This window comes from Monodon monoceros, unplaced genomic scaffold (assembly GCF_005190385.1).
Source record: "Monodon monoceros isolate NGI ecotype Baffin Bay Population unplaced genomic scaffold, NGI_Narwhal_1 Super_Scaffold_11, whole genome shotgun sequence".
Classification (NCBI taxonomy): domain Eukaryota; kingdom Metazoa; phylum Chordata; class Mammalia; order Artiodactyla; family Monodontidae; genus Monodon; species Monodon monoceros.
Genome location: NW_021703767.1, coordinates 137,940,960 through 137,967,619, shown reverse-complemented (window position 1 = coordinate 137,967,619; position 26,660 = coordinate 137,940,960). Strand labels below are relative to the sequence as shown.

Here is a 26,660-nt window from a genome sequence, read left to right as displayed (position 1 = left end):
GAAATTGAATCCTGCCAAATTCAAAAGAGTGAGAGATTTTATGTAGGGGATTGGTGGATAAATACTGGTACATAAATTGGTACATAAATAATATGCATGCATGTGTATACACACACAGACATATGCACAGACATATATGTGTATTTGCATTTTTGAACAAAACGTAAAGACAAGTAAGGATATTCTTATGTGCCTAATTCCATATGTATGTGTTCACTTGGGATTTTCATGCTAGAAGAGATCATATTAATTACCTATTGAGATGGAATTTGTTTAAAAAGAACCATCCTACACATCATCATACGTTCTCAAAGGCATTAAAGGTTGATGAAACAGAGACAAACAAGCAAAGGAGCAAGAAAAAAAGGCACAATGAGAAACATGTGCCCCCAAATTTATGTTTTTTTCTAATTTAACCAAACAATTAAAATCAGGATAATTGCTCACATAGCTCATACCAATGTGCCATTGTTTAATTTTTCTATAGATTATAACTTTTCACTTTGTGACATTTCAAAAGTACCTCATCAAAATTTATTTGAGGGCTCACTAGTAAAGATCTGCTTCTTTCAATTTCATGAGCCTCATCTCTATGTATATTTCAATTTCTTAAACATATTTCTTCTTCCCAGACTCTTGGGGATGACAAGACTCTTTGAGGCTAAAGTTGATCACGTTAGAGAGAAGGCAGGCAAGGAATGGTCTCAGTGATCCATTGCTAGTTCAAGCATTCCCTTTTAGGCACTAAAACAAGAAAACTGATTTTGATTTTTCCTTTAATCAAGAAGTCCTAGAATTAGTGCCTGAGTAAAATTTCACAGTGGTTTGTAGATTTTTATATTCCCCATTCCATTTCTTATGGGTTGAATCGTGTCCCCCCAAAAAAGGTATGTTATAGTCCTAACCCCCAATACATCAGAATGTGACCTTACTTGGAAATGGTCGCTTTACAGAGATAATCAACTTAACATGACTTCAGTAGAATGGTCCCTAATCCCATATGACTGGTATCCTTATAAGACGTGGAAATTTGGACACAGAGATAGACACACACAGGAAGCTTGCGACGTGAAGATGGAGGATTAGAAAGATGTGTCTATAAGCTAAGGGTTGCTAAAGATTGCTGGCAAAAATACCAGAAGCTAGGGATAGGCAGGAAGAATTCTCCTTACAGATTTCAGAGGAAGTAAGTATGGTTTGCAAACATCTTGATTTCGAACTTCTAGCCTCCAAGACTATGAGATAATAAATTTCTGTTGCTTTAAGCCACCAAGTTGGTTAGTAGCCCTAGGAAACTTATACATGGTTCAAATCTTAAAAAGGGGGTATTAAAAGTCTGGTCAACATGGTCCTTTCACCTTGTTATCATTTCAAGCCAGAGCATAATCCATCCAACCATCTGTCCATCCATCCAGCCATCCATCTATCCATCCATCCAACCATCTTTTCATCCATCCATCCTTCCATCCATTTATCCATCTATCTAGTAGCACCATGATTTTGAAAAAGAAAGGAATTTAACAACAGAAAAATAGAAAGGACATAATTTTAGATTAAGAGAAAATCCTTTCAGTTCAGCCATCAGTGATTTATGTACAAAAGTATTTTGTCCTCACCTTTCTTTTCACCTCAGAATACAGCAGGTTTCAACACCTGGCTCACATTTCGGTGACCTACTGAGGAACCAGATGTGTTTCTGGACTTCTGGTACAGCTGGTAATAGAATGGATTTCTGAAATTTATCCTCCAGCTCAGTCTACAACGCCATGCTTTCTGGGGCATTTTCTGTAAATGGAATCCCAGCTCTGAAGTTGTTGGATTTAATTACCTAGACATTATTCGGAGACCAAGGCTGACCAACCATTGGGTAACCTGTCTCCTGGCTCAGGCAGGCCCCATAGGCATTCATTGTCTTCCAAAGAGGTTTTGCCATTTAATTCCACCAGAAACGGGATTCTGATCAAAGCATTTGAGTCAAATTTCGTACCTGTAATGCTGATAACAAGGTTTCTAAAGTGTCCAAATTAAGCACTGGTATCTTCTCTACAGAGTGGTGTTAGTGTGATCAGGCAACAGTCATCCCTCTTAAAGAAACTTAATATTCTTTTTGCCAGAGAAAAAAATCTCATTGCAGGAAACGGGAGCCCATACATAGAAAGAAATCACCTTCTTTCCTTCCTTTTTTTCCCTCTGACCTTTTCCCCTCTCCTGGTATAGCTTTTCTCATTGATAAAGTGAGATATTTCAGTAAAATTTCAATATATATTGAGTACCCACTGGGTCCCAGGAAAAGGAATGAGAACCACAGGAGATGAGAAGATGGGTGAAACTGAAAATACCACAAATAGATGATGTCTAAAGGTGAGCCAGGATTAAACTTCCATGACTGAGACATTGTGTCGGTAACGATTCCACATATCCACTTAAAAATCAAGGAACTATACTCAATATCTTGCAATAATCTATAAGGGAAAAGAATCTGAAAAAGAATATATATATATGTGTGTATATATATATATATATATATATATATATATAGGGGGTATATGTATATGTATATGTGTATGCATATATATCTGGTTTCCTGTCATGGTTAGCTTTTCTAGGTAGGTCCACGCTCAGCATTAGGTACAGAGGAAAACTGTACATTAATGAATTTAAAATAAATGATACAAATGAACTTATTTACAAAACAGAAATAGACCCACGGACATAGAAAACAAACTTACGGTTACCAAAGGGGAAGTGGGGGTGGAGGGATAAACTAGGAGATACACACTACTGTATATAAAATAGATAAACAACAAGGACCTACCATATAGCACAGGTAATTACATTCAATATTTTGTAGTGACGTATAATGAAAAAGAATATGAAAAAGAATAAGTATATATATGTATAACTGAATCACTTTGCTATACACCTGAAAGTAACACAACATTGTAAATCAAAGATATTTCAATTAAAAAAATTTTTTTAATGACAAAAAAAGAAAAAAATACCTTGGAGTGCATCTATCTGTGGGCATTCCATGACAGCACCACAACACATTGGTTAAATGCAATTTGCTGGAGCACATAAATGATCCTAAGAAAAACAATGTCTTAAGATCCCCTTAAGATCATCCATTCTTTACTTTGAACAGTGTTTCACTTTATTAGCCTTCTCATAGAACATTAGGGAAAATAGCCATGGCAGAAAGCCACTGACAGTGAAATGTCTCTTCCATTTAGACATGTCCTGGGTACTTGGAGAGCATCTGAATGGCTTTGCTCATTTAAGTTCAAGCATTGGTTTCCTGAGCAAAATCAGCTTCTCTTGAACTGATCAGAACAGTATGTCTGTTAGCCTTTGTCTAGGAAGATGCCTGGTGGAAAAATGATCTGATATTGGCATTAAATTATAAAGAGAACCAATCAACCATTGCCTCATTACTTAGATGACACTATGTTTATAAATGAATTCATAGATGAATACACGTAAATTCTGCTTGGTGGCTTCCAGTTGTAGATTCTACTTCGAGCTTCTATATTCCGATTGTATCATGGAGTCATTTATCCACATGCTTTTGCTTCTGATAACCTCTCTTCACCCCTCATGCCTAAGGTTCCCTTGTGAATCCAGGTTTTCTCACTGCTATTGTTAATACCATTCCAAGACTGATGTTAAGTTTTGTTATTGGGCTTTAATAATATTCAATTTTTTTAGCAACTCAACAGTCATGTGTTGAGCCCTAGCCCAAGTGGGAGACACTCTGCTGATTCCTGGGCACAAACAACAAAAGGACTCAGCCCTGCCTTGACTCTTCCCTCTTTTGGGTGAAACAAAAGAGATGAGAGATCTTCAGATGGTGCGATGGAGTGTCCTGCAGGGTGAGTTGGAGGACCTAACCCATTTGAAGGAGGTCAGCTAAGAATTCTAGAAGAAGAGATGAGTTCTGATTGGAGTCCTGAAAAGTAGGTAGGCATTAGCCAGGGAAAGATGAACCAGGAAGCATGGGGAAAGAGTTTGACCTGATTATTGAGATTGATGGGAAAAGCCTACCTCTAGTTGAATGAATTCCTTTGTTGAAAGCACTCATGCATGTCCTTTGCTACTTGGCAAAATCCAAGAAACCATGAAACTTCATGTGTACCTTCTGTTCCACATCCCCCGAGCTCCACTCAGAGCTGCGTCTTGGTCTTGAGTGATTGGTATTCTTGTTAAACTCCCTTCCAACCCGAATCTTGTAGAAGAGAAATGCTGAAAATGTTCTGTATCTTAGTGGGGATGGTGATACCATGGGAGTATGCACATGTTTTATAAAATCAACTAATACACTTCAGATGTATGCACTTTTTTGGTATGTAAGTTATATGCCCATTTTAAAAAGTTTTTTTTTTAAAGGACAAAAGTTGCAATTTTTTTCAAACGGACAAATTTGTTGGAGTGCAATTATTGGAATTTTTAAATTCGTGTTTTCTAAGGTGTGGTTATGTCACATAAACACCAGTTTTACTAGTTCATAGTTGATGGAATAAATTACTCAGTGTCACTTGTTATTTCATGGTCACAGACATCCACGACAGTGGATATCACAGAGCTTTATCGTGGTACTGGATGGAGGTAGGGGTGGGTGCCGAGTGGGAAGCTGTGGGTATTAGTTGACTCTGCCACTTACTGCTTCTGCGATAGGCAAAGGGAGAGTGAGACCTCCTCAGAAAGTTGTTAGGATAGAAATAATGCTTATAAACACAGTAAGTGCCCTTAAGGTAACCTTTAGCATTATTGTCACTGGCCATTGTTCCCTAGAAATACCAGCCCGAAGAGACAACCTTTATATTTCTGGACTTCTAACTTCCTGGCATTTAAGTTCTTATTCTTTGATTTGAAAGCCACAGTACTAATGGGAACAGAAAGAGGAGAGGTCTCTTGGAGCAGGAAATGTAAACTCAGGGTTAAGCCTCCTCCTCTCTGAAAACACAGCAGCATCCTAAGAAAGGGAATATAGGGAAAGAACTGTGGCTGACTTCCCTGGGAAGAACTGTGGCACTGGTTACTCATTTACAAATCAATTTAGCCGAAAGCCCTGAGGGGAGATGAGGGAAAAGCTAGGCCTGGGAGAGAAATGCAAAGACCCTTAAACTTGAAATGAAGGAAAACTTATTCATTTGGCTTTAAATAAGGCCATAGACTGAGTTTGAAATTGAATTTTACTCTATAGTTTGGGTAAACATATCAATAGCTAGTGTATCATTCTTCACTTTTGTTTGTTGGTTTGGGGAGGGGTGGATAATGTATTTAGAAAATTTTAGCTTTCAAAATTTCCCACTTTAGAAATTAAATAAATGTCTTAAAATGCCATGTAGCTTTTACCATTTCTTTTCGTTTTTAATTCAGGGCTGCATGGATTCAGTGATATGTCTGGCTCTGATTTCTGTGTATTGCATGTTTCGTTTAGTGACTTTCGTTTTGTACGAAGGCATTACATCTTATTCATATTCGTGTAACGATTTTATTTTACCAGATCACTATTTTTTAAACTATGCATTGAACAAAGATGCTAAATTTAAAAACAAAGAAAACAGCAAAACTTTGGTTATATTATTTTAGAAATTATTTAAAGCAGATATTTTTATTGTGAGACATCTCAGCGAATTTAATATTTGATGTGCACTGTGAATGTCCAGGCTGTGGTACCTAGATTTCCTACAACTTATTTGATCCAAGAATCCCTTTTCTCTTTCCTACACACATTGGCATTTCTTCAGACTGGTTCTGTAGACAAATTCCTAATGATAATACGCATACACACAATAAGGTGTGATTATTTTGACAGATCAGACCTGTTGGTTCACGGGGAGAGGTGATTATGACTTACTTTCATTAATAAAGGCATTAAACTTTTGTCATTCTGTTGTACTAGGTTTCTAAAATAATAAAATATAATTACTTTTGGTGGTATAACTATGTTTGTGGAAGCCATCATTAAAATAGAATTCGGTTGTGCTTTTTTTAAAGTATACTGGGAAATAAAATGGTCTCTGAATTAGAATACATTACCTAGCATTTGGAAATTTGATTTTATAGCAACAGTGATCAGAACAACATTCAATTCAAAAAAAAGAATTAAATCTAGAGAATATGACACATTTGTATGAAGTGCCTACTTCCAAAATACCTCCTACTCTTTTCCGGATTGAATGTGGTCACTGCAAGTGTCCAGTGTTAATGAAAGACAAAATAATATGTTACTTGCAAAATATGATAAAAACTCAACAGTATGTATTTTCAGAGAGCCCTTAGTATAAATCTGTAATTCATTTTTATTTCAAAGTGTCATTATAAGGGGGCTTCAGTATTCCTAAATGGAATATAGGCATAATTCACCTGATCCTTAATAGAAATGGACCCCATTTGTGCAGACAGAACAGATACAACAGAACATGATGAGACAGCTACCTCTACATCAGTACCTCTTTCAGCTTTTAATATTTCTCTGGCTGTTGGCTGAAAGGGAAGTTATGCCCCGGTGTTCTCTGTGCTGTCACAGAAGCATTGTGATGGCAGTTTTAGAGTCGTATAAGAGTGATCCTGGGAAGCAGAAAGTGGGCTCTCGAAGCCTCCCAGATTCACTCATCTGTGTGGTCAATGGGTTTCTCAAGTTCTATGCATTGTCCATTTTGGTTCTGAGGAAATAGGGGTGAGGTGGAGTTGATGGAAGTTTGACTTACCTGGGGTGAGGGACTTGGCAGTGTATATAGAGAAGAATTCTGTACCATGCCCTTTGACCTTTCACACTGTTCCTCTAGAGCAGGTTCAAGCTAAGATAAAGGAACTGTAATTTTATGTTAATTTTTAATGCTTGGATTAAGATGCTGAACTGAATTTAGGAATGCGCTTAGATTATGTATTAAGATTTGAAAAAGTTATAGAATATACTGGAAACAATTCAAATATCCATCAACTAACAAATGGATAAACACATTGGGGTGTATCCGTACGAAGGAATACTACTCGGCAATAAAAAGGAATTAGCTACTGATAGATGCAACAACATGGATGAATCTTAAAAGCATCATACTGAATGAAAGACGCCAGACACAAAAGAGCACATACTGTACAATTCCATGTGTATGAACTTTGAGAAGATGGAAAAATATCGTGACAGAAAGCAGACCAGTGCTTGCAGAGGCTGGGTGGAGGTAGGAATGGACCACAGAGGGCAGGATGGAACTTGCTGGGTAATGGAAATATTCTATATGATAATTATTAAGGCTGTATCTATTTGTCAAATCTCATCAAATCGTACACTTAAGATTGGTGAATTTTATTGTACATCCATTACGCTTAAATAAAACTGGTTAAAAAGAAAATATGGTAGAATTGGAGGGGGAGGGAGGGGATCCTAGAATGTGTTAATTCCTGGAAGTGACCAGAAAAATTATGGGGCAGTTGAGCTTCATCCAGAATCTGGGATTAACATGAGAAAAAATTTAAAGTGATGATGGAAGATAAAAATGAGAACCCATGAGTTCTTCCTGATCATAACTGTTTAATATATAAACCACCCATCCTAGTACTTAGCACATGGAGGCACTTAATAAATGCTGAGTGCTATTAATTCTCTTGTTGATGTTGTTATTACTTAGAACAGTGCACTAAGAGTGTCTAGACAACCTTTTAGGAGTTGTGAATGTAGACAGAACCTTGCTCCTAACCAGTGAAGAGGGCTTACGAGTTAGCTGGTTCTGATGATCTGAAATACACAAAAGGAGGTGGAATGTATCAATGACTGGTTTAGGCTAATTAATGAACTATTATGTATCCCAGAAGCTGAATATTAGAGCATCATTTCACAGACACGTTCTTAGCTTTTGTGTGTATGTCAAATCTTTTCTGAGCTAGCTCAACCCATTGGGAAGACTCTCATAAGAAGTTTGTATCTGATGAGAGCTGAGTTCCAAACTCTACAAGCATTCAACAAAAACGATGGCTGTATGTACAACATTGGGATCATTTTGAAATGTTTTTTGGCCATGTGAGAAATGGAAGGTGTGCCAACAAAGACCACAGGAGTGTGAGGCACCTGTTAACCTTGATCATCACGTGGGATGTGCAAAAGGGAAAATGTAATAGACAACATTTATTGACTCATTTTTATTTTTATTTATTTATTAGGTTTAATTAATTAATTAATTTTTGGGCTGCATTGGGTCTTCGTTGCTGCACGCGGGCTTTCTCTAGTTGCGGCGAGCGGGGGCTACTCTTCCTTGCGGTGCGCAGGCTTCTCATTGCGCTGGCTTCTCTTGTTGCAGAGCACAGGCTCTAGGCGCGCGGGCTCAGTAGTTGTGGCTCACGGGCTCCAGAGTGCAGGCTCAGTAGTTGTGGCGCACGGGCCCAGTTGCTCCACGGCATGTGGGATCCTCCCGGACCTGGGCTCAAACCTGTGTCCCCTGCATTGGCAGGCAGATTCTTAGCCACTGTGCCACCAGGGAAGCCCCTTGACTCTTTTTTTAAATTAATTTTTATTGGAGTATAGTTGCTTTACAATGTTGTGTTTGTTTCTACTCTACGGCAAAGTGAATCAGCTATATGTATACATATATCCCCTCTTTTTTGGATTTCCCTCCCCTTTAGGTCACCACAAAGCATTGAGTAGAGTTCTTGTGCTATACAGTCTGTTCTCATTAGCTGTCTATTTTATACATAGCATCAATAGTGTATATATGTTAATCCCAATCTCCCAATTCCTACCATCCCCCCTTCCCCTTTGGTATCCATACATTTGTTCTCTACCTCTGTGTCTCTACTTCTGCTTTGCAAATAAGATCATCTATACCATTTGAGAGTCCACATATATGTATTAATATACGATATTTGTTTTTCTCTTTCTGACTTAACTTCACTCTGTATGACCATCTCTAGGTCCATCCACGTCTCAACAAATGACCCGATTTTGTTACTTTTCATGGCTGAGTAGTATTCCATTGTATATATACACCACATCTTTATCCATTCCTCTGTTGATGGACATTTAGGTTGCTTCCATGTTCTAGCTATTGTAAATAGTGCTGCAATGAACATTGGGCTGCATGTGTCTTTTTGAATTATCGTTTACTCTGGGTATATGCCCAGTAGTGGGATTGCTGGGTCATATGGTAGTTCTATTTTTGGTTTTCTAAGGAACCTGCATACTGTTCTCCATAGTGGCTGTATCAATTTACATTCACATCAACAGTGTATGCGGGTTCCCTGTTCTCCACACCCTCTCCAGCATTTAGTGTTTGTAGATTTTTTGATGATGGCCATGCTGACTGGTGTGAAGTGATACCTCACTGTAGTTTTGATTGGCATTTCTCCAATAATTACTGATGTTGAGCATCTTTTCATGTGTTTGTTGGCCATCTGTATGTCTTTGGAGAAATGTCGATTTAGGTCTTCAACCCATTTTTGGATTGGGTTGTTTGTTTTTTTGATATTGAGCAGCATGAGCTGTTTGTATATTTTGGAGATTAATCTTTTATCAGTTGCTTCGTTTGAAAATATTTTCTGCCATTCTGAGGGTTGTCTTTTATCCTTGTTTATGGTTTCCTTTGCTGTGCAAAAGCTTTTAAGTTTCGTTAGGTCCCACTTGTTTATTTTTGTTTTTATTTCCATTACTCTAGGAGGTGGGTCAAAAAGGATCTTGCTGTGATTTATATCATAGAGGGTTCTGCCTTTATTTTCCTCTAAGAGTTTTATAGTGTCTGGCCTTACATTTAGGTCTTTAATCCATTTTGAGTTTATTTTTGTGTATGGTGTTAGGGAGTGTTCTAATTTCATTCTTTTACATGTAGCTGTCCAAGTTTTCCCAGCACCACTTACTGACTTCTTAATGTGCCCGGCACTGTCCTGTGCTCAGTAATTTCAAGAATCATTATGTTTAAACTTCATCACAACCTTAAGAGACAGATGCAGATGAGCAAAGAGGTAGCACAAGTATTAAGAAGCAGATCAAAATTTGTATCTGACTCTAACAGTTGGGAATCACTGATGTGGACCCTGGGACAAAGCTTGGTGAGGAGACATGAAATTTTATCAGAGCTAGGTTGCTGACATGATGTTTTGGGTGTCCCTTGTCCTGTCCTGGGAATGGGATGAAGAGAAGTAACTGACATCTGGCCCAAACTCTCTGAACCTCAAGCAGTAAGTCCATAGGACAGCAGTATGTATTAGGTGATCAGTAAATGATTGTTGAAAGAATCCATAGCTCCATGTCTGAATACTTAGAAAGCAGGATTTGTGTACAGGTAACCCTCGCTTTTCCAAAATTCTCTTTCTGTCACCTCACTTTGACCAAAGATCTGTATTAGTACCTGTTTCTGCTAACCAAAGGAAATCCAAAGAGGATTTTCATTTTTACACAAAAAGGCAAACAGCGAAAGTGATGTTCAGCCTTTGTTTTGCAGCAGCTCTTACAGAGGCAGCATGAACCCTGACCAGCAAGGCTGGCGTCTCTAAGCTCCGTCCCCTCCCCAGGCAATTACACTCAGCATCCAGCCGCCATGGCTTTGAACTGTGTCTGTGCGCATCTGTGCTTTAGCTAGGTTTACATTGTGCAGCCGTTAGCAAGATGTGCCCTAAGGTAGTGGCGTCTACTTTCAGATAGCAGGGGAAATCTATACCACACTCTTAAGGCAGAAAGATACCAAACATAGCATAAGGTTAATTATCCATAATGGGGCTTAAGTTAGTTTCATAGCTGCTCATCTGACTAAGTCTATTTTGAAGTCCGTTTAGGGCAATGGCATAGACTAACTTCTGTGTAAGGTTTCTGGCATTCACAATAGCTTGAGTTTTGATAAACCTTTAATTGTATTTGAGGATTATCAAACTGAGGCAATTGTTGATCCTAAATGAGAAGAACGGTTTAGCATGCAGACTCTAATGGGTACATTTATCATTTCCTTATCGTACTGCGCTTTGGGCTCATTGTTGTCTATCTTTCAAGAAAGTAGAAATGCCGTTTCTTAGAATAAAAATGTTCTTTATAATGTAAGCAGTAGATTGAAGCTGTACAGATTGGTTCTTTAATGAAATAGGCAACATTCCAATGGAACTGACAAGCTTTATTTCTATTTGTTGTATTTTTTTTTTCTCATTACAGATGGACCCGATTCAGAAAGCTGTAATAAATCATACTTTCGGGGTCCCTCTCCCTCATCGAAGAAAGCAAATCATATCATGCAACGTTTGCCAGCTGAGATTTAATTCTGATGTAAGTTTATCATTTAGTATTCACTGGAAAAGAATGTATTCTGCTGTTCTAATCTTGCAGAAGACGTTTCTTAAACATTTTTCTCCAATAACTGAGCATGTCAAAATGCAAAGGTAACATTTTAACTCCGTATGTGCTTTAAGTTTGGACTTTATTATATTATGTTTGGTTGTTTTCTATAAAAAAAATCACACCTAAACAAACTGGTATACTTGCACTTTAATGGTATTTTTTAGTCTCTTGGGAATGCTAAATTTAGGTAACACACTTTGCCTTTGGGGAATGGTAGAAATTTAGGAGTAACGAGGCTTTCAGTAAATCACACCTCTGAAATAAGGTAGGTCCCAGATTATATTTCAAAGCCAAGGTTTTGGCTTTGTAAATACTCTTCTCCTGCCCTGACGGTCCCCAATTGCAGATCTCTGGTGTCTTTAATTGTACTTGTGTTAGAGACGTCCAGTCACTGACCTAGAAGTATAAGCATTTTAACACGGGGTTCTGAAGACCTCAAAGGCCCCCAGCCCCTAATGAGTAAAAGTTAAGCGGAGAACGTGACAGGAGCAAGACAGTGTAGACCTGACACTTTGCAAGTTATTCACAGAGAGGAATCCTCATCTTTTATACCTTTTCTAAGGGACAGTGTGGACTCTGGGTTCATCACAGAAGCTAATTTTGCTTGTGGTCAATATGAAGAAAACTGCCGCCCATCCCCATCCTACTTTGGAATGGAGTTGGTCCTGAGATACAGAAAAGAAAAGGGACGCTGGTTTGGAAGGAATAAAAATTGCACATCTTGTTGACACTCTTGGTAAACAGAGGACCCCATCTATCAGAGTGGCCTTTCCAGGGTGCCATGTTATTGCCCTAAATGGGTATGCTGTATGGAGATAACCAAACAGCTCTGGATTCTGGAGAATGTTAGGCCTTCCAGTATTTAATCACCCTAGGCAAGTGTGTCCCTTAGCTGATCTGATGATAAGGGTTTCATATGAGATAATCAGGCACAGGAAATAGATGTGGCATAAATAAAGTGGCTTTTTCCTTCCGTGAGAGCATTTCATTTGTATAAGGATTGCTACTGTCTTATGAACTCATACCTACTAGTATAATCATCACGTAATTTTATAACATTCCTTCTGTTGGCTTAAAAAGAGGACTAGATTGCCTGCATAGCACCCGAATGGCATTTGCTGCTGTAAAAAGAATACACTAAACATACAGCATTTTATTTGAAGGGTTGTCTTTTGTTTTTTTTTGTTTTGTTTTGTTGTTTGTTTTTGAATACTGAGCACCTTGATTCAATTTGAATTTTAAGAAAATTACTATAGTTGAATTTATTAAAAAATATTTCAAGTGATGAATGTTATATAATAACCTCTTCCAGCTGGTGTAAAAAAAAAAAACAAAACAGCTTTCCTGACTTGCAAATAAGAGTTCTGAACTCAACAGTTGCAATTTTGATCATTTTTAAATACTCAGCAAACAATCATATAGTTCCATAATTGTTAAGTGTGTCCTTCTTTATTCCTTTTCTTCTTAAATCATATTGATATTTCACTTTGGTATTGATCAGATAATGTTGCAAAAGTCTCTGAGGAGCCCTGTTTCCCGCTCCTTACGTCTAATAGGGGCTGTTTCAAATATCAACCCTTCTGTCAACAATTTCACTGCTAATGTTTTTCTCTATATTAAGAAAACTTCCTGTAAACTGGAAGCCAGAAAGAGACTTCAAGCTCGTTGAACCCACTCTCCCACTAAATGTAAGAAAACCATTTGCTGTATCTAGACTAGGTCTTTGGGTTGATTATCCCCAGTGATGGGTAACTCACCACTTCAAGACACAATTGGTCTTTTTTTTTTGGCAGGTGTTTCTACTAATCCTGTAGATGGATATCAAAGTCATATTTAAAACTTTAGAAATACTGTCAGGTATGCTTTAGGAAACACACTATGTTTCCATATATGATTATTAACATAAAGAACATAATGTAAAATAAAGATTTGCGTATTTCTTTTCTAAAATGTAATCTTATTTTATTTCTTATTAAGAGATTAAAAATGTATTTGTATTCATTTGCTAATGAATTTTCAAAGTGATATAGGAATCAATATGTATTTATTAGGGAAATTGCTTCTCATTCTTATAACTTTGTTCTCAGGTTTCTCTAAAAGGAAAATGGCCAAGGTATTTGGAGAATGGACAAGAATCAGTCTCGGTCGTAATTAAACAATTGCAGACTTGACCACTCATTAGATGGTTACTGTGTTAATCTTTTATTGTTGCTGTAACAGATTACCACAAATTTGGTGGTTTAAGACAACACAGCTCTATTAGTTTATAGTTCTGGAGGTGAGAAGTCAGAAATGGGTCTTACGTGGCTGAAAGCAAGGTGTTAGCAGGGTGATGTTCCTTCAGGGGCTCTGGGGGAGATTTCAGTTCCTTGCCTTTCTTTTTTTTTTTTTAATACTTATTTATTTTTTATTTATTTGGCTGTGCTGTGTCTTAGTTGCAGCACGTGGGATCGTTAGTTGCGGCATGCAGTATCTTAGTTCCCTGACCAGGGATCAAACCCGGGCCCCTGCATTGGCAGTGTGGAGTCTTAACCACTGGACCACCAGGGAACTCCCCTTGCTTTTCTTTTCTAGCTTCTAGAAGCTGCCCTCTTGGCTCGCGACCCCCTCCCATCCTCAAGGCAATGAGGCCAGTTGAGTTCTTTGCATGTGGAATTACTCTCTCTCTCTTTTGCCTCCCTCTTCCACATTGAAGGACCTTTGTGATCACCATGGACCCACCTGGATAATCCAGAATAACTTTTCTATTTTAAATTTAGCTCTTCAGCAACCTACTTTCATCTGCTAATTTAATCTCCTTTGTCACGCCACGTAATGTAACATATCCATCGATTCCAGGGATTAGGACTTAAACATCATTATCCTGCCTACCATAGGTACTCACGTGGATGTCTGACTTACATTTGAACTGAATTTCATGACCACCTGAATTTATCAGATAATTACCCAGTCCAAATCTTCGGTCTGTATAAACTGGACACATGAATTCAGTGCCCTTTTCCTTGCCTTGAGCCTTGAATATAAATTCACTATGCAGTGCAAGTTTTTTAAATTGCAGTTTTTTTTAATAGGAAGACCCAATGTTATTGAGTTTATAAATGACATAGCAACATATTAACTGTGATTTACAAACAAAATATAATTATTGCAAAATTGAAATACAGGAGTAGAAACTCCTTTAGAGACTTTAAATATCTCCGTAGCATTATTATGTCAATAAAGGGGAACTAATGTGCTGAAAATATAAGATTTGTTTATTTATTGACTGGTCATATCTATATATACTATTTCATGAAATATTTAGTACTGAATGCCAAGATCAATTGGATTTATCATTCATTCATTCATATATAAAAAAAGAAAATACATACCTATGTATGTGTATATATGTATACATACATATGTATGTGTATATATACGTATATATATATTTATATAGATGTATAGATATAGTTATTGAGCATTGTATTCCCAAAAAGCTTTAAATCCCAATACAACTGTCTGTTTGCTCTTTCCAGGTAAATCTGGAATTTATCTTGCTATTTCCATTCTTAAACCTAGAATCTGGAAAAGTAACACTGTAATTCACTTGTATGCTTGGTTGAATCCTCTATCACATAGGAAAGTATTTTTGCCTTGTGAACCTTTTTACATTTCAAAGCTTCTTCCCCTTCCAATGAAAATAATAGCTTCTAGTTCTTTTCATCTCTGCATCATGAAAATTCAGTTTCCTTTCCCTCTAAGCTTTTATTTATTTTTTTAACCCTTCGTATTATAAAGTCTGTAGTTTGGTGTTATGCCATACCCGTTTCCTGTACAGTACTTTTTCCATTTTTAGCCCTGCAGATATCTTTCTAAGTGGCACACTATATTGTATGCACTTTAAATCAGATTGCCTTCTCCTGGTGCAGGCTTTTTCTTTGGGAAAAAAAAAAAATTCTTTTTGACATTTATGTGAAACACACATTAGGTTATGCAGAAAGCTTCCAATTAAAGAATGAAAGGTTGTAATTTGTCCAATTATTTTATCAGCATCTTAAAATCAGCATAAATTACCATTGGCCTGGACCAGTTAGGAAGTGTGCCTTTGAAAGACAACTTACAGCAAGGCCAGCACATATGTAAAATTATTAAGTGAGGTAGAAAATGAATTACTCAATGACTGTTTATAGAATGGGAAATAAGATCTCAGGCCCCAAAACTGAGGGAGATCATAAAATTGCGGTATCTGATCATCACTCTGGTTAATATCCCCAAAAGAACATTTCATGATATGTTAAAGATGGAAGGAAACTTTTGCTAATTTCACAGTGGAAACTGAAGTGTAGAGAGAGTGTAGGAGGCTTATACCAGGCCACCTAGCCAGAGGCTAGCCACACAGGGTCGGAGTCCACTTCCAGGCTGTTTCTGCTTCACTGGTCCAGGTAGGGCAGCAAGTCCGTCCAGAGATCCAGCAGCTGTGACAACAATGGCATGGATGGCATCCTGTGTGTTTCCTGCCCAGTGCAGCTGCCCCAAAGAGAAAGCCTGAGGGCTCCTTCCCCCATGGAACTAACCCAGGGCAGTCAGAGCTGCTGTGGAGGTCACCCTCACTGCGGGCTAGGCTCCACCACAATGACTGACAAGTCCTCCCAAACGGCATCACTCCTGTTCACTCACACAGTTCAGTCATAAACATGGTGAAAATTTAAAGATAAATGCAAACTACTGAACTATAATACAGTAACAACAAATCCTTTATCACAGAATGGCCAAGCATTAATTATTTCAGGTGACTGTTATGAACCAGAGGAAAAGCAACCTCATTAGAAGATAACATTAGGGCTTCCCTGGTGGCGCAGTGGTTAAGAATCCACCTGCCAATGCACGGGACACGGGTTCGAGCCCTCTTCTGGGAAGATCCCAAATGCCGCGGAGCAACTAAGCCCATGCGCCACAGCTACTAAGCCTGCGCTCTATAGCCCGCGAGGCACAACTACTGAGCCCACGTGCCACAACTACTGAAGCCCACACGCCGAGAGCCCATGCTCCGCAACAAGAGAAGCCACTGCAATGAGAAGCCCGCGCACCACAATGAAGAGTAGCCCCGGCTCGCCGCAACTAGAGAAAGCACGCGTGCAGCAACGAAGACCCAACACAGACAAAAATAAATAAATAAAATAAGTAAATTTATGAAAAAACAAAAAGAGAGAAAGAAGATAACATTACTTACAGATCTCAGACCCCTCCAAAGGGAATCCTTGGGACCATCACCAATATAATTGATATTTACATTTTCCAGTGGTATTATAAAATATAAATCATTATTGTTCTGCACTTTAGAAACCAGATATGTAGTGAAATGAAGCAATAAATCTGAATTTAATTCATATCTCTGTCAAAACTTCCATTACCAAATGTGGCAATATAATGATAAAGATGCTAATAGGAATATTTCTTCCTACCAAATGACCAAACTTAGATAATTACTCTTTCGTTAACATCATATCTTAAGACACATTTTTTTTTTTTTTTTTTTTTTTGCGGTATGCGGGCCTCTCACTGTTGTGGCCTCTCCCGTTGCGGAGCACAGGCTCCGGACGCGCAGGCTCAGAGGCCATGGCTCACGGGGCCCAGCCGCTCCGCGGCATGTGGGATCTTCCCGGACCGGGGCACAAACCCGCGTCCCCTGCATCGGCAGGCGGACTCTCAACCACTGCGCCACCAGGGAAGCCCCCGTGCTTAAGTTTCTTAAAGGAAAAAGGATGGTTGCATCTACTATCCTATTATGGTTTTCAAGCTGTATGTTTTATCCCAAATTAAAAATTATATTTTGAGGATCTCAGTTGCACTTTTCTAAGTATTTCTGGCCTCTTTCTGGCCGTGTCTTCAGTCTGAGACACGCCCAGGAAAGTTCATAGATATTATTTTTGTCTCATTCAGATTTTAGCATGTTATTGCATATCCTAGGAGGAAGGTTAATACAGATCTATGCATGGGGGATACACATCAAACCCCAGACCTGAAAACAGCATCCAGGGAAGCCGAGTGCAATGGTAGGAAAAACAGCCGATCAGGAATTTGACATCCTGTCGTCTAGATTTGTCTTCTCTTAATTGGCTGTGTGTCCTTGGGCTCTTCATTGAACTTACAGGTTCCAGAATCATCTCATTTAAAATAACTAGCCATTCCTTACAGCCACGTTGTAAGGATTATAAACTACAACATGTAAACAATTGGATTATAAATTCTATAGTGAATGAAACAGAAAGGTCATTTTTACTTTGTGGGCTAAAAATGAAGTTACAATTGTTTCATTCTTCAAACGTTAAATTACTTCTTAAGAAATACAGAAGTTTGAAAATATCTCTCTTTTTAAAAAAAGTACTTATAGGGATCTATAAGTTGAAAGGATCTTTGTGCATCTTAGTGTATCTTTGTGTTAAGATCTGAGGTGCCCACTCCTGGTAAATCTTTACCTTTTACCTTTTAAAAGCAGCAGGAACCACTTGTCCCTGGCAAAGCTGCATTTATTAAAAACTCTCAACCTCTTTAAGTCTATTGCTGCTTCTGTTAAGTCCCAAAGGAACTTCAGAGAAACCCAGTTATAAATTAAATTTTCAGGCAGCTTTGAAACAGCTCTTTCATAAGAGTGTGTCCCTTCCGTGTCTCCAGGACTCACAGAGCTATTTAGAGCGTTGGCCTGAGCATCATGGCTTTCCCACTGGGTGCTTTTTCTTCTTCAAAAACAGTTCTAGGACAGGGCCATTCAGCTTCCCTGCCAAAGGAGATATATCTGGGACCTGATGAGCTTGAGTTGGGCTGCCAGGTCGTCCCTCTGTGAGGAGTTGGGTCTGGAGCACGTCCTCTGAGTGTGCGTTTGGGCCATTTCATCCCTCAGTTTCACTGGCTTCTACTTCTTGAATAGAGCCCAAGGCTCTGTCAGAAATTCTCAGAAAGCAAAACTTGAACAGAAAGACCAAACAAGAGATATTGAGTCTGGCTGTTCGAGATTTCAGGAGAAAATGAGCCAGTTAAGAGCACAGGAATCTATTTAAGCAGTGTGTTTCTTTGGCAGGCTTTTAAAAATAAAACTTGAATATTGGGTCATTTCGGGACTCTGAATTGACTTTGATATTCCAGAGTTTCATCTGTGGGTGGAATGAAGGGTATGGGACTGAGAAAAAAGAGAAATCATTATAAAAGGGTCCATATTTCTCTGGACTTCTTTTCTTGATAAACAAGGAAAAACAAATTAATAAAACTCACTTTTCTATCAAATTCTCCTAGACTTGGAAAATTTGACTTTGAAAGTATAGAAAGAGAAAGTTGATTTTAGCTATGACAAGTAGATGTGTACAATAACCTCCAATAATCAAAGAGGTACTTGTATTTCTGTGGAATACTGTGAGCCCCTCAGAGAATTGTTGTAAGTTAGGACTTAGAGAAGTATAAGAAATCATTCTGTCCATTTTATAGATTGTACAGTTGGGAAAACCAAAGGCCAGAATATTGAGTTGACTTTTTCAAGGTCTCTAAGCTGTTGAAACAGATAAGAGGACTGAAAACCAGGCTCCTAAGTCCCAACTTAGTGTTTTTACTTAACGTATCACGTGACCTTCCCTAAGGGAAATTAATTTCGAGACTTGCATTGGTATCAGCTGACAGTTTTCAGTTAGGACAACTGGTCACTTAAGTTCTACACACAATGTAGACGTTAAGGTTGATACCAGTACTAAACTCCTTGCTAGATTGCCAGTAGTATAGATCGCTAGAACCTAGAAACATTTCAAAATTGAGAACGCCTCAAAGGCAGCACTCTTGTATTAAGTTTTGAAGGGGGCGGGGCAGGGGGGCAGTAGATAATCTCCGCCGAGTCTGTTTCATCAAATGCCACCTATTGAATGCAGAGTTTGAGAAGAGGGTTAAGCATGTGCAAAGCATCAAAGGACAGAATGTGATGGGGAGAGTTGCACGTGGTGAACAAGAGGTATGATTCCAATTAAATCAACTAAAATCGTCCACGTGTCCCCAAAGATGAGACAAGAAACCTATTAATGTTAGGAAAGCTCTACAAGTCTTAGGTATCACTCAATAAATGTTGAATAAATAAATGGATGAAGTGCTTAAGGCCAGAAACATTTTTTTTTTATCACCTTAACAAGAAAACGAAGGTAGAAACGGGATTCTCTAAGATGATCTAAGTTGCAGCTTCATTAAGAGCATTTAGAATAACTTCTACGTTTTGAAAAAAATGGAATTTTAGGTTGCCTTTTCGCCGGTGCCTCATCCCTCTACAAAGCAGGATTCGTATCCTAAGCAACTACTTCCCTAAAACCTGAGAAATGGAAATTCACATGACTTGAAGAGGAAATGAATAAGTGGAGTTAGATTTGAGCACAGCCTTAGAAGCTGGTTCTTGTGATTTGGAAAGCTTGCCTTGTAGCAACCTCTGAATTTCAGGTTATTTGCAAAAAAAAATCAGTATAGTCCAAATTCCCCCATTTTAACTTTATGATTGTACCCTGAAGATTTTGGAGCACACCAGCCACTTCATCACTTTGTGACTGATGAAGTCTTTATTAGCCATGGAATAAAATCCTTGATGTAGCCCAGTTGCCCATAAATCGCTTGACGTACATATCTCATATAAATGTCATCATTTGTTTTGTATCTCTTTCTGCAACCATATACATTTCTCAAAGTATTAATAGGCACTAATGAGCTTATAGAAGCTAAAAGTAGCAACTGCATTAATCGTCACCACTAATAGAAAGTCTCAAAAATCAAATTTGTTCATCCCTTTCCATTCATTGTAGTCACAGTTTATCAGGCCCCTTGCCCTTTTTATTACATTTCACTATAATTTATTTCAGCATTTCATAAATCACCACTTTCGCCATGGCCCTGGAAATTTAGGACAGTAGAGGGGCAGAGGAGCAAAGGAATTGGAGAGAAAGGTAATTCCTATGACTTTGTTCTTAAGTCATTTTGGGTTTTACGATCTTTATATCCTTTCTTTCCTTTTACAGTTATTATTTGTTGTTATCTCTTCTGCTGAGTCCTATTCTCTGTATTAATTAGCTAGAGTAATTGTGATGAAATATACTTTCTCGAGTATCCCCATGGCCACAGATCTCTCTATAGGTGAAATGAACCTACCCATTCATTTTACCTTCTTCCCACTACGTTTCTTAGGATGACTCGTTGAGGAGTGGCTGTTTGGTTTTATCATGGATTTAAGGAGAATGACATTGTACCAGGCATGCTATAAATTGCACGCTACATTTGGGTTGCATTACTAGAGTATGACGTTAAAACCAGAACTTGAAAAGATGGGTACATTTATTCATAGTCTATGGATCTCTGCATAATCTAGCTACTGTACTATTTTAGAACACTGTACTTACACCCTGCATCCTGGCCCGTATTCACCTTTTTCAAGCCTGCCAAACCTCATTTTCAATGCAAAACACTGCCTCTGGGATCCATTGTCTCCCTCCAAATCTATGTTTTGATGTAAATTGAATCTGAAAGTGGTAAAGGTTGCAGTCCTTTGGGGAACCCATTCCTTGTGCGGAGGGAGCTGTCTAGGGCTGTGAACGTTTAATTTTCTGTGTCCACGTGTGATTCACAGGCATACTTTGAGAGGCGGAGAGATAAAGAATCACACACATAACACTGAGGGTATGCGGTTTACTTTTTATTGGGCCTACATGTACTTTCAAATTCTGTACCTAGAAGTATCTGAAGATGGATGCATGGCAAATTTATTCTTATCAGGTTTATTGGGATATCAGGTCCGTTCATACAACTTTAAGCCTTCTCTTAGATTCCTATAAAATAAGGTTTCAGGAGGTAGTCTCTGAGCAGGTTTTATCCATTTCCCAAGCAGAGGCTTATTTTCTCTGCAGCAGCAAACTTGTCATGGTAATCAACTTTTTTGTCCCAGCCATCAATCACTCTTGACTACAGCTGGCTACAAGTTCTGTTCTGTTGATCAGCTCATCAGTGCACATAATATTACACCTGGAGGTCAGCACAAATCATCCCTCCAAGGGAAAAGCGTTTTCCTTCAAGGCTTTTGTCCATGGTTTTATCGTTTACATTTGGGTCGCATTGACTTGTCATGCCTATCTTTGACTCAATCTGCTCCATCAGATAAAAGATGCTCCCAAAATAGTGCTCAAAGTCTGGTTGATAATTTTTACTGTATTGTTCTTAGTATCGTGCTTTTGCCTTCTTCATTCCAAAGAGTAGTTTATGATCTATTGTTTCCTTATTTTCGTATTAATGTTTTCCCATTCTTAATGCAGTTATGGTGGAAATTAAAATCATATGAATGATAATTCAATGAATATTCAGTGCTGCTGTAAAAAAATAGTTTAGCACATGTTTTACTAGAATGTTTGCAAGTCTAATTTTGTTGATTTGCAATGGTTTCCTAAGTTAGAGTTTTTTGTTTTCTGTTTTGGCTTGGGCTAGAGAATATTTATCTTTAATTTTCAGTTTATTTTAAGTAACACTAGCTATCTTCATGGTTTAAAAAGCATTGAGAAGTAAATGTTTTTAAATCAGTTGCTCAGTCACCATTACTCTTAGCTGTGTCTGTAATATATATTCTTTTAGTAAAGTATAGTTGATTTACAATGTTCTGTTAATTTGTGCTTACAGCAAAGTGCTTTAGTTATTCATGTATATATTATATATATATGTGTGTGTTTTAATAATCTTTTCCATTATGGTTTATCTCAGGATATGGAATATAGTTCCCTGTGCTGTACAGTAGGACCTTGTTGTTTATCCATCCTGTATATAATAGTTTGCATCTGCTAGTCCTAATTCCCAGTTCATCCCTACTCAACCCCTCTTCCCCTTGGCAACCACAAGTCTGTTCTCTATTGTAATATTTGTTATATGCAGTAAAAGGAATTTTTATTTCTCTAATCCAACTCATATTTCTTAAAACAGTAGCATTTTCAGAGTAGTACTAGAGCAATGTTTCCATGGTAAAATATTTATTGATTTCATAAAGTATTGAAAATAAATATCTGATTAAATAAACATTTAATATATCCTTTGTGTATTCCACAAAGACACTCTTTCTATTTCTTGTATTTTGTTGTATTTTTATTACTTTATAAAATCCAGAACAGTAATTTAGAAAAGCATAAAAAATATTTAACTTTTAGAGTACACAATTATAAAGAAAACTCAAAAGAATATGGAAGTACAGAATAATATGGATTTAATTAGAAATCATGCCTCTTTATCAAAAGGTTGAATTAGCAAAAACTCAAATTTCTTCTATGGCTGGACTTCCTAGGATAATGATATATTTCTATTTTTTAATGTATTATTTTATTTTTTTGTTGGGAATCTTTTTTTTGTTTTTCTTTTAAATTTTTATTGAAATATAGTTGATTTACAATGTTGTGTTAGTTTCAGGTGTACAGCAAAGTGATTCAGTTACGCATATATATATTTCTTTTTTACATTCTATTCCATTATAGGTTATTACGAGATAGTATAAATTTCTATTTCTGAGTGAAATAAGACAACAAAGAGAGACTGCTGTTTTCATTTGATGCCGGCATTTAGACATTATTGGTTCTTACTTTAATCTATGAAACAAAACAAGGGCAAATGGCATCCATTAATGAGACAGCAACCCATGTAGAAACATAGAAACCACACAACACTGAATGGGATTTGGTTTTGAAAATCTGAGCCGAAAGCTCAAACTGGTTCTCTGCTATATCTGTGGTCTCAAATCTTCCCAGGATGGGAGCTGATCAGTTTTGTCAAGGGGTGCTTTGTCATTATGCAGGTTTAACAATTAGCATAATATTTTGCTGCGCCCACTCTTGCTTCTCCTTATTGGCAGTCAGCAGACTGGATATTTTCATGAAGAGTCAAAATACTATAGTTCATCTCTTCTTGGCCCAGAGAGTCTAGTCAAATAGTTTGCCACAAGAAACTTGTCATCTTAGCCAGCCATATGATTTTTATACTTTTAAACAGTAGCCACAGGATATGACCTAATGCCTAACTTTGCAAATCAGCCCAACATAAGTGGCCAAGTTTGTATACTCATAAAACACTCAGATTGTCTAGAAAATGTATTACCATTTATTGCAGACTGATTTGAAATGACTGATCTTTATTTTAAATAAATAATTCAGGGAAGAGTTTCTCTCTCTCTCCCCCCCCCCCCCCCCCCCCCCCATCCTCTCTCTCTCTCTCTCTCTCTCTCTCTCTCTCCAGTTTTTCCCCTGTGGAGATGTTTACTTACATTGTACTCCTGTTAGGACTTTACCTGTTGGTAGAAAATGTGATGCAGATTTTGGGAAGTGACACATTTTGGTGGGATCCTGTTACTAACATTTCGACCTCTAACTTGAAACGTGTTGCCAGTCTTTAAATTGAGAAAACGCTAAGAATTAAAACTCCATGGAAACATATTTGACCATAGGTCTTTCATGTAGAGAATCCAGTTTCTTCTGTTTTTAAACAAATTCCTAGGCCACTGGAAAAGCTCAAAAGAATGAAAGTTAACATAGTTCTACCTCATGAAGACATGTATCCTCTACAAAAGCTTTCTCAACTCTAGTTTACAGAATAATGGCTTCAGTATCTGGAGGTGAAGGAGGAGAGTAAGTTGTCTATATAGATTTTAAGGTGATGTCCATATTTATATCTCCAGCTGAAATCTCTTCCTCCACTTCATACTCCCGTATCAACTCCCGTATCAAGTGACCACTCAGTATGGTCACTTGATGAGCAAATAGATACCACAACCTAAAATGTTCAAAGCTAAAGGCCAGGGGCTCCCCTGGTGGCGCAGAGGCTAAGAATCCGCCTGCCGATGCAGGGAACATGGGTTCGAGCCCTGGTTCGGGAAGATCCCACATGCCCCGGAGCAACTAAGCCCATGCGCCACAACTACTGAGCCTGCACTCTAGAACTCACGAGCCACAACTACTGAGCCCACATGCCACAACTACTGAAGCCTGCACACCAAAACTACTGAGCATGTGCTCTAGAGCCTGCAAACCACCACTACTGAGCCCATGAGCCGCAACCACTGAGCCCGCGCACCTAGAGCCCGTGCTCCGCAACAGAAGAAGCCACCACAATGAGAAGCCCACGTACCACAACGAAGAGTAGTCCCTGCTCACCACAACTAGAGAAAGCCCGCGTGCAGCAATGAAGACCCAATGCAGCCAAAAATAATTAATTCATTAATTAAAAAAAAAGGAAACTAAAGGCCATGGTTCACTTGCCCAAACCTGCTCCCCAGACAGCATTTCTCTGATAATGGCAATTCCATCTTTCTGGTTCATCTGATGAAAATATTGGGATCATCCTTTCTTCCTGTCTCACACTCTATGTCCAATACTACACACAACATGTTAGGTCTACCTCCAGAATATATCCAGCCATACAAAAGAAGGAAATCATGCCATTTTCAGCAACACAGATGTACCTAGAGATGATCACACTAAGTGAAGTAAGTCAGACAAAGACAAATAACATATGATATTGGTTATATGTGAAATTAAAAAAAAAAGTGACACAAGTGAACTTATGTACAAAACAGAAATAGACCCACAAACATAGAAAACAAATTTCTGGTTACCAAAACGGAAAGGGGGGAGGGATAAATTAGGAGTTTGGGATTAACAGATACACACTACTATATATAAAATAGATAACCAACAAGGACCTCCTGTAGAGCACAGGGAAATCTACTTAGTATCTTGAGACCTATATATATATATGTGTGTGTGTGTGTGTGTGTGTGTGTGTGTGTGTATACATGTATATGTGTGTGTAATTGAATCACTTTGCTGTATACCTGAAGTTTCACACACTAACACAACATTATAAATCAACTACACTTCAACTAAAACAAACAAACAAACAAAATATATCCAGAAACCAATTGCTTTTCACCACCTTCCTGCTACCACTCTGGTCTTACTCACCATCATCTCTCATCTCGCATCTGGAATATTATAAACACCCTCTTAATCATTCTCCCTGCTTCTACTCCTTTTCCTCATCATTTTTAAAAGGCAAGTTGAGATCAGGTGGCTTTTCTGTTAAAAACTCTTCAGGGGTGGTGCATTTCATTTAGATCGAAAGGCAGAATCCTTAGACTGGCTGCACAGCCTCTGAAATATGGCCTCCAGCTGCCCTCCTGGCCTCACCTCCTCCCACTTCATCCTCTGCAACCACGCGGACCTCCTTTGCAGGGCTGGGTCTAGGGTGAGGCACCCGAGTCACAAGCAGAATTTAAGTGGGGGAGAAAAAGCTCAGTCATCAGGACAAATAATACATGCAGTACGAAAGAGTCCAAAATGGCACACTGCGGCCCACGGGCTGGCCGCCTGTTTTCGTAAATAAATTTTTATCGAAACCGGGTGAATGAGGCAGGGTTGGACCATGTAGTGTCAGATCCTGTCCTGTTTCAGATATTTTGTTGATATTTTGTTCACCTTGGATTTCTTTATGTTGCATGGACTTTAATGTTTACAAAATGTTGCATTGAAATAGCATTCTTCTTGATTACTGAGTCTTTTTAAGATCCCCTTACGTTTTTCTCCTGAGGCAAATATTTCACTCACCCCAAACTAATTCCAGCCCTGTCCTGACCCTATCTTAAATACACCAGGCTCGCTCCCACCTCTAGGCCTTTGCATGGGCTCTTACTTCTGCCTGGAACGCTCTTTCCGCAGATTTCTACGTGGTCTGTTTCTTCAAACTTTGACCCAGTGTCACCACCCCTTGATGCTGACTCTGACTATTATATTTAGGATTTCAACACCTGTCATTCCGCCTCTCCGTACCTGGCGGTTTTTCTCCTAAGAACTAATTACCTTGTAATATACTACCTAATTTACTAATTATGTTTATTGCCCACTGCCAATTAGACTGTAAGCTCTTTGGGGGCAAAGATTTTTGCCTGTTTGCCTTTGTTTTATCTAGGTACTTACTTAGAGCAGTACTTGATATATTGTGCTTAATACGTATTTATTGGGTGCATAAATTAAAGACTAAATGAATATCATGATGCTTACCAGTTATATATATCCAAACTTTATTTCACCCAGGCTTGGGAACATCTCAACCCTCTCCCAATTTGTCTTTCCTCCTCAAATCATAAAAAGCCACATCCCGGGCTTCCCTGGTGGCGCAGTGGTTGAGAGTCCGCCTGCCGATGCAGGGGACACGGGTTCGTGCCCCGGTCTGGGAAGATCCCACATGCCGCGGAGCGGCTGGGCCCGTGAGCCATGGCCGCTGAGCCTGCGCGTCCGGAGCCTGTGCCCCCGCAATGGGAGAGGCCACAACAGTGAGAGGCCCG

General features: G+C 38.5%; 1 protein-coding gene across 3 annotated transcripts in view; it reads left to right on the top strand.

Moving 5' to 3' along the window:
• The window catches only part of ZNF385D (zinc finger protein 385D), a 934,321-nt gene that overhangs the window by 788,716 nt on the left and 118,945 nt on the right, over positions 1-26,660 (top strand). For all 3 annotated transcript variants that reach the window (XM_029214260.1, XM_029214259.1, XM_029214261.1), the window contains one exon: positions 11,129-11,239. In XM_029214260.1, the coding sequence (XP_029070093.1) occupies positions 11,129-11,239 (111 nt within the window). The remainder of the gene's footprint in view (positions 1-11,128; positions 11,240-26,660) is intronic.